General features: G+C 42.0%; 1 protein-coding gene across 2 annotated transcripts in view; it reads left to right on the forward strand.

Annotated features, from left to right (window-relative positions):
• Positions 1-2778: 2778 nt before the first annotated feature.
• Positions 2779-9181, forward strand: part of ranbp2 (RAN binding protein 2) — a 58306-nt gene continuing 51903 nt past the window's right edge. For both annotated transcript variants that reach the window (XM_034186415.1, XM_034186414.1), the window contains exons 1-4: positions 2779-2977; positions 8404-8471; positions 8572-8683; positions 8836-8988. In XM_034186415.1, coding sequence (XP_034042306.1) covers positions 2906-2977; positions 8404-8471; positions 8572-8683; positions 8836-8988 — 405 coding nt within the window. In that variant the 5' untranslated portion in view covers positions 2779-2905. The remainder of the gene's footprint in view (positions 2978-8403; positions 8472-8571; positions 8684-8835; positions 8989-9181) is intronic.

A 9181-nucleotide genomic window follows, 5' to 3' on the forward strand; every position in this document is an offset into this window, starting at 1 on the left:
TGAGAGACCAGCTGATCAATTCCATAGTTAGTCCAAATCATAATTTGAAGAATTCACAGTCTGGTGAAGCTGGGACTTTGAAGGTCGGAGCAGAGATAGAGAGCAGAAAGGAGGAGAGGAAAGGGGAGGAATGCAACCGTCCTTGCTGGAGTCCCAAGCCAGAGGGCTTCTTAAAGAAAAATTAACAGGTCTGTGTGAGCCAGAATTCTTGCTGGTTGGTAGGGATTCAAATATTTATTTGCAGTAGTAACATACAAACAAATGAATTAAGAAATCATACATTGTGATTTCCGGATTTTTTTTTTTTTTTTTTTTTTGATTATGTCTCTCACAGTGGACATGCACCTAAGATGAAAATTTCAGACCCCTCCATGATTTCTAAGTGGGAGAACTTGCAAAACCGCAGAGTGTTCAAATACTTATTTACCTCACTGTATTTCTGAAGCTTTTATACAACAATCATTTCCATATAAAAGATGGGGGAGCAATCACAGCGCGACAGCAGCACGTCTGACACTCTTTCTCTCAGTCTGACTCACAACACCCGATCAAACCGAATAATTTGATTATTAACCATCAGATGACAAAGTAAAACTGCTTAAATCATTCTAAAGTCAGTTTTAATTGCAAACGAGGCAGTTTAAGCAGAAATGCAGAGATAATCTGTTAATTGCTGCTGACGTTCTGCCATGACGCTGCTAACGCTCCACTGTGACGCATGTGTGGTGAAGGCAGGGGGAGTGCTGAGTCTAGGAGAGTGCTGAGTTCTGCTGTGTCCCTCTAGGTCTGCCATTTTGGGTTTTAACCACTCGTCATCTTTTCAGAGTGCAGAGTACTTGGCTTTGAGCTGCTCCAAGTGTTGATCAAAATCAGTGACTGGATTCAAGAGAATTAATGTGTAAACCTTGGTCATGCACTGCAGATTGGACACTGTCCAACTTGAATGACAAACTTTCAAAAGAAGGCTTAAAGTCTGCAGACAGAGCAGCTCTGTGGTCTTCCAGCAGAAGGCTAATCTCTGCCACAGTTACAGATGCAGCAAGCAGCAAAGTTTCTCTGTCTCATTCTGACTTACTTTTAGACTTGGAAATTTGCAGGTGATCAGAAAGAGGTAAATACGAAAAAATTAATAAAACTGTGATTCCAAGCAAAAACTGCAAGGTTTGCAAGGCAAAAAACATTGAACAGCGCAGCGGAGCGAGACGAATACGTGTCTACTCACTAAACGCCATACCAGAAGTTCCATAATGATCATTCGCATAGGTGTATTTGTAATCAGTTCCTCTGAATGACCATTCAAAATATCCCCTGTATATAAGTATGGCCAGTGCTACTGACTCAATATGTACACAAACCGTGAATTTAGTTTTGTGCTTAAATTTCATCAGTCACCTCTGTACAGCTTCAATGCCATGATGTCACTCTTTATCTAATATTAATGCCAGTGGTTTGTTATTGGATGCCATACTGTGAAAAAGAACTACAGTACAATATCAATAGTCACTTTGTATACATTTTTGGCCCAAATTTTGACCTTGTCAATGTCATGGACACTCAGGACAGAGTCCTTGACCACCAGATGAGAGTCTAAGTGTTTTAGCTGTGCTCATAAATATCTTCTTAAAGGTGTCCAGAAAAGTCAGAGAAAAATCAAAGTCTCAAAACAACAGTTTTTATCCACCTGTAAAGGAAGCAAAAATTCACACAGTCCTCAGGGAACAATGGAACAGCTTCAAATCACACTAGTTTGCAGTCATCTTATATACTGTGAAATGGGCAATTTCTCCACCCCAAGTGGGTGGTCTTTCTAAATAATAGCAAATCTCACACCAATAAAAACAGTTGTTAATGATTTCATTTTTCAAGAAATACCCAGGCGTGGTGAGATGATTTCTTGGAAAATCCCCAAGCCTGGAGAGTTCAACTTTGGGTCATGGAAATTCACCCTTTCTTTAAAAATCCAAATGAGCATTTTTCACTGGTATGTATGATTTTAATTCAGTGTTCCTTTTTTTTTTTTAACAATTAAGTTCTTTACTTTTATTTACCCTTAGTTTCAAATTCTGGCCTCATGGTGTTTTTTTTTTAATCATACACTTTGCAGACAACATTTTTTTTGCATGCATGCATTTGAATATATCAGGTGTGCTTTTATAAATGCTATTACCCGGTCGGTGCGAAAGGCGCATCTACTCTATCCTTCTAAACATCAGTTAAATGTTATCAATAATACACAACATAATCATCTTCTGGCATTTGCATATCATCATAACTTTGTTATTAGCACACCACTTATCTTAAGTAAAAATGGCATTACATTAACTTTGACCTCAACTGATTTCTCTCAAAATCAAATCACCTGAGATGACCCTCAAAAATTCCATCAAGTTTGGTCCACGTCAGAACTCTTGTGTCTATTTTTGTTCACACAAAGCAAGAACTGACATTTAATTATACATCAGAAAACTATTATTGGACTGTTTGATTGGGTGTTAAGGGAGTAGCGAGAATTTTTTTTTTAGCAGCCTCAGCTGTAATCTTTTTTAACCCTCCACCCACTGGAAGATCCACCTTCACTCCTTGTGTGACTTGCCTTTGTGAACTTTGGACAAGACTCACAAAGGTACATTTCGTGATTGATGAAGGAAAACACCAAAATAAACAGAACTATTTGGATGTAGTACCTACAGCCGACCGGTAGGTGTCGACACTCGCTTCTGCTGTTGCTTGATAGGTTGTGCCCATGACGCACTCAAGCTACGTCACCACCGCTAATTTTGAGACTGCGCAATGGCGCCATGGAAGCTAACGCTATCGGGCGAGTGATGAGCAGTTAATGCATTTCCCCCCTCATTCCTTCATATTTTTGTGCCCTAATAAGCTGTTTTAGAAGTCTTCAAGAACCATGCGACGAAGTAAGGCAGAGGTGGATCGTTACGTGTCCTCGGTACAGAGTTCGTCTCCCTCACTCAAAGAGGTGAGTTACACCGGCGGCTAACGCTAGCATGCTACTATTCGGCATGAGCGGGCAACGTGAAAACCACGATCACATGGATATCACTGGCACTGCTGGTTACACTACAGTATTATTTATGTTTAAGTTTGAATCACTTTAGTCTGTCCATCTTTGGGGAGTTAATTGATCCAGTGCTAACACTGTGTTCTTGCTTGAAAAAAAAATGCGCGGCGCGGGGTTTCAGCTGCGCTCAGTTAGCTGAGCCTGTTAGCCTACGCTCACTCACTCACTTTGACGTTGGACCTTATGACGGTGGCGTTAAGCCCGTTTTACAGTTTCTCTACTTAGTACTGACTCAACCAGAGTTTCGTCACGATTCAGATTATCCTCAGACAAACACAAGTTGGCATGTGTTTGTGCTGCATTCGAAGGCAACTGAGATCTAGAAGTTTTCGTATTTCCGCGACAAAATTAAAAATCGCCGTCAGAAAACAGTTTTCGCACTTGGTAACTCTGGAAAGGTTTCACAACCCTCATTTCTGTGGAGACGGATTGGTGACTGCAAATTATGATACTGAAAGCAAAGTTTTGACACAGACAAAACCTCAAATGAAACAGAAACCACAAAAAAAAAAAAGTCTCGGGTGACGCACTGTATTGTGGGAGAGGTCAGAGTTCACTAGTGCTAAACAGCCAACACTAAGTAATTTCTCTGTATCAGTATTTTGTGTCTGTTGCCAGCAACTGTGGTAATTCCAGCTCCAATAGCGTATCTTAAAGTTGCTGCAGTTAAAAAGCTCATAGTTGAATCTCCGGCTGACGGCCCGCGGCGAGGCGAGCTGTTGTTTGTCCCAGCCCTTGCCTCTCGGAGCCCCCTTGATGCTCTTAGCTGAGGATCCGAAGCGTTTACTTTGGGGAAAAAATAATGTTCAAAGTAGGCCCAGTCACCTGACTCCGGTTCTATTTTGTAGGTTTTCTTCTCTGAACTGAGGCCATAATTAAGTGGGACAGCCAGGGGCATTGGCATTGTGCTCCTTGAGGGGAAATTCAAGATGGACAAAAGCAAAAGCATTTGCCAAGAATGTTTTCATTAATCGAGAACAAAGTCAGAGGTTTGAAGATGATCAGATACTGTAGTAGTTCCGACTATAAACGATGCCAACTAGCAATCCAGCGACATTATTCCCCATGACCTGCCTGGCAGCGTCCGGGAAACCAAAGTCTTTGGGTTTTCAGAGGGGAGACGGAAGGGTACCACCAGGAGTGGAGCCTGCTTAATTTGACTCGACACGGGAAACGTCACCTGGCCCTTACTGACAGATTGATAGCTCTTTCTCGGTTCTGTGTTGGGTGGTGCATGGCCATTTTTAGTTGGTGAAGCAATTTGCCTGGTTAATTCCGAGAACAAATGAGACTCCGGCATGCTAACTAGTTACGCGGCATTCAGTCACACTACGAGGTCTGTCAATAAAGTAACGGTCCTTTTTATTTTTTTCAAAAACTATATGGATTTCATTCATATGTTTTTACGTCAGACATGCTTCAACCCTCATGTGCATGCGTGAGTTTTTCCACGCCTGTAGGTGACGTCATTCGCCTGTGAACACGCCTTGGGAAGGAGTGGTCCAGCCCCCTCATTGGATTTTCATTGTCTGGAAATGGAGGAATGGAAAGGACTTTTTTTCCATCAGAATTTTTTCAGAAGCTGTTAGAGACTGGCACCTGGAAACCATTCAAAAAATTTATCTGGCTTTCGGTGAAAATTTTACGGGCTTCACAGAGAATAAGGTCTAAGGACCCCTTTAAGGACGCTCGGCGCGACGCGGCACAAGCCACCGGACCATTTCTAAGCTGATGGCTCTGTGCATACGAGGCTGTCATGTGCTCTTTCTCTGGTTATCACAAGAGCTGGACATCAGCCATTTTCCGGCAGATTTCACTTTTAACAAGAGATTTTGTCATGGAAAGGCACGCGGAGGCTTCGCGCGTAAAGACTGATTCGCTTTGGAAGCGAGACAAAGGAACACCTCCGTTTCGGCGTGTCAGAGGACAAGTTTGGACATGTCCAGCTCTCCACAATTTCACTGATACTTACTGGACTGGTAAACATTGAAAGCCGAGATCTGTCTGATCTCATCTGTCAACCTGTCCATCACCACTGCAAACAAGAAAGGACTCAGAGCTGATCCTTGGTCTAATCCCACCTCCACCTTGAATGAGTCTGTCATTCCGACTGCGCATCTCACCGCTGTCACACTGTTCTTGTACATGTCCTGTACTACCCTAACATACTTCTCTGCCACTCCAGACTTCCTCATACAATGCCACAACTCTTCTCTTGGCACCCTATCATAAGCTTTTTCTAAGTCCACAAACACACAATGTAACTCTTTCTGTCCTTCTCTGTATTTTTCCAACAGTATTCTCAGAGCAAACATTGCATTTGTAGTGCTCTTTCTCGGCATGAAACCATATTGCTGCTCACAGATCTTCACCTGTTTTCTAAGCCTAGCTTCTACTACTCTTTCCCATAACTTCATGCTGTGGCTGATCAGCTTTATGCCTCTGTAGTTACTGCAGCTCTGCACATCACCCTTGTTCTTGAAAATAGGAACCAGCACACTTCGTCTCCACTCCTCAGGCATCCTCTCACTTTCCAAGATTTTATTAAACAATCTGGTTAGAAACTCTACTGCCATCTCTCCTAGACATTTCCATGCCTCCATTGGAATGTCATCTGGACCAACTGCCTTTCCACTCTTCATCCTCTTCATAGCAGCCCTCACTTCTTCCTTGCTAATCTCTTTTACTTCCTGATTTACTCTCACCACATCATCCAGCCTTTTCTGTCCCTCATTTTCTTTATTCATCAACTCTTCGAAATATTCCCTCCACCTTCTCAGCACACACCCCTCACTTGTCAGCACATGACCATGTGCATCTTTTACCACCCTAACCTGCTGCACATCCTTTCCAGCTCTGTCCCTTTGTCTGGCCAATCGGTACAAGTCCTTTTCTCCTTCCTTACTATTCAACTTCTTGTACAGCTCGCAATATGCCTTTTCCTTGCTTTTGCCACTTCTCTTCTCGCCTTACGCCGCATCTCCTTGTACTCCTGTCTACTTTCTTCATCTCTCCGACTATCCCAAAACTTTTTTGCCAACCTCTTTCTCCTTATGCTTTCCTGGACCTCTTCATTCCAGCACCAAGTCTCCTTGTCTTCCTTCCACTGTCCAGATGTCATACCCAGTACTGCCCTAGCTGTCTCTCTCACCACATCTGCAGTACTCTTCCAATTGTCCAAAATTGCTTCCCCTCCAACTATTGCTTCTCTCACCTGCTCGCTAAATTTCACACCAGTCTTCCTCCTTCAGCTTCCACCATCTGATCCTTTGTTGAGCTCTCACTCTCTTCTTCTTCTTTATCTCTAAAGTCATCCTACAAACAACCATCCTATGCTGTCTAGTGACACTCTCTCCTGCTACCACCTTACAGTCTGTGATTTCTTTTAGCTTGCATCTCCTATAAAGAATGTAGTCCACCTGTGTGCACCTTCCTCCACTTTTATATGTTACCCTGTGCTCCTCCCTTTTCTTAAAGTAGGTATTCACCACAGCCATTTCCATCCTTTTTGCAAAATCAACTACCATCTGTCCTTCCCCATTCCTATCCTTGATACCATATCTACCCATTACTTCCTCATCACCTCTGTTCCCTTCACCAACATGCCCATTGAAGTCTGCTCCTATCACCACTCTTTCATGCTTGGGCACACTCTCCACCACCTCATCTAACACACTCCAGAAATCTTCTTTCTCCTTCATGTCACAACCTACCTGTGGGGCATATGCACTGATGATATTCATCTTCACCCCTTCAATTTCCAACTTCACACTCATCACCCTGTCAGACACTCGCTTAACCTCCAACACACTTTTAACATACTCTTCCTTTAAAATGATCCCAACACCATTTCTCTTTCTGTCCTCACCATGGTACAACAACTTGTACCCACCGCCGATGCTCCTGCTCTTACTTCCCTTCCACTTGGTCTCTTGCACACACAATATGTCTACCTTTCTCCTCTCCATCATATCAGCCAGCTCTCTCCCTTTACCAGTCATACTACCAACATTCAATGTCCCCACTCTCATTTCCACCTTTCTAGTTTTCTTATTCTCCCGCTGTTCGTGGCAACGTTTTCCTCCTCTTCTTCATCGTCTTCTTTGCCCAGCAGTAGCCCAATTTCCACCGGCACCCTGTTGGGCAATAGCACCGGTGGCGGACGTTGTTAACCCGGGCCGCGACCGATCCGGTATGGGAATTCGATTCTGAGTCTGCATAGTTGGGTTGGCTTGTTTTATGCCGGATGCCCTTCCTGACGCAACCCTCCTCATTTATCCGGGCTTGGGACCGGCACTCAGAATGTTCTGGCTGCACACCCCATGTGGAAAAAATTCATTATTTGTTTTATATAATGGCTAAAATAGATCCTTGTCATTTGATATTTTATTAATTTATAAATAACAGAAAATGGACTTACATTTCGGTGTGTCACTGGTGCTTTGACATCAACAGTCCAACATGAACTTTAAATAGGAGTCCAAAATTGTTCTCAGTGAACTTGAAAAAACAGTTAAATGGTTCAGAAATAATTATGACAATGTAGTCAATGTAGCCATGCACTGACTTCGTGTACCTCCAAAAAAAAAAGACTTTGTGTACTTCTTCGGTCCAGCGAAAAATCGCATCAGAAATTTGTTCTGCTGTTCATCCTAATAGCTCTTCATGCCTCCAGACAGCTTACAGTGTAGTGGATTTGTATTTGTTTTTTTTTTTTATATAATTAGCACCGTCAATTAGCGCCTTCAAATCATCGTCCGTCAGCAAAACAAACTCCGCCATGTTTAGATAACACCACCCCCACTAGTCAGCAGGGTTCACAGCGTGCAATGGTACAAACAAATACAACCAAATTGCATGCTAAATGCAACGCGACACAAATGGGACAAATAATCCGTGTCACGTGACATACAAAGCACCAATCAAATGGCAAGGATCCACTCGGCCATTATATAATCTTCCCTAATGTACTTTTAAGTCAGTCAATGTCACATCAGTCTTCAATGTAAAGCTCAAGAACCCCACTCCTGCTGCGCCCCTGAATATGGTTCACCAACTATGCCCAAGCAACTGAATATGTCTTTGCAGACATAGCCTAGAAAGATTGGAGCTTAGGTGCTTGGCCACTGGTCATAAGGCAACAGTCCTAGATGGAGCACTGGTCCTCCATAGAAAATTGAATTGACAATGTAGCCTTTTTGGTATTGACTTGTATTGACACTTATTCTAGTCATAGTTTAACACTGGACACTCAGTCCTGACCCAAATGTCTGAATTCAAGCACTTGATTCATGTCCTAAATTGTCAGTGTTTTGTTTTTACAGAAGCCAATCAAAGGGTTTTTGTTTGCTAAACTATACTTTGAGGCAAAGGAGTATGAACTTGCCAAACGGTGAGACCAAGAGCTTTCACTTGCTTGATTTATTAAATATTGCTTGTGGATACATCAGTTTTATTCATAGTACATATGTATGCACCTATGCTGTTCCTAGGCATGTATCCGAGTATCTTAAAGTCCAGGAGCGGGATCCCAAAGCACACAAATTCCTTGGCCAGCTGTATGAGAAAGATGGAGAATTCAACAAGGCAATAGCATGCTACAAGGTAAAGGAAACATACCACTTGAAAAAGACATGCAGCATGAAGCCTTCATCCACAATACTATGTATTCAATTTATATTATTGTTGGACACATTTACCCAACCTTGTTAACATGTAAATTTGGTGTGTTTTGTTCCTTTGTTTTGTATATGTAGCGGTCCATGGACCTGAATCCAGCACAGAGGGACCTGGTGCTGAAGGTGACAGAGTTAATGGTCAATAAAGATGAAGTCGACAGTAGAGCAGAGTTTTGGGTGGAGAAGGCTGCCAAGCTCCTACCTGGAAATCCAGCTGTTTTCAACCTAAAGGTAAAGTGTGTATATATAATATATATATGTATATACATATATATATATATATATATATATATATATATATATATATATATTGTATATTATGTGTATATATATGTGTATATATATGTGTATATATATGTGTATATATATGTGTATATATATGTGTATATATATGTGTATATATATGTGTATATATATGTGTATC

This window comes from Thalassophryne amazonica, chromosome 14 (assembly GCF_902500255.1).
Source record: "Thalassophryne amazonica chromosome 14, fThaAma1.1, whole genome shotgun sequence".
Classification (NCBI taxonomy): Eukaryota; Metazoa; Chordata; class Actinopteri; order Batrachoidiformes; family Batrachoididae; genus Thalassophryne; species Thalassophryne amazonica.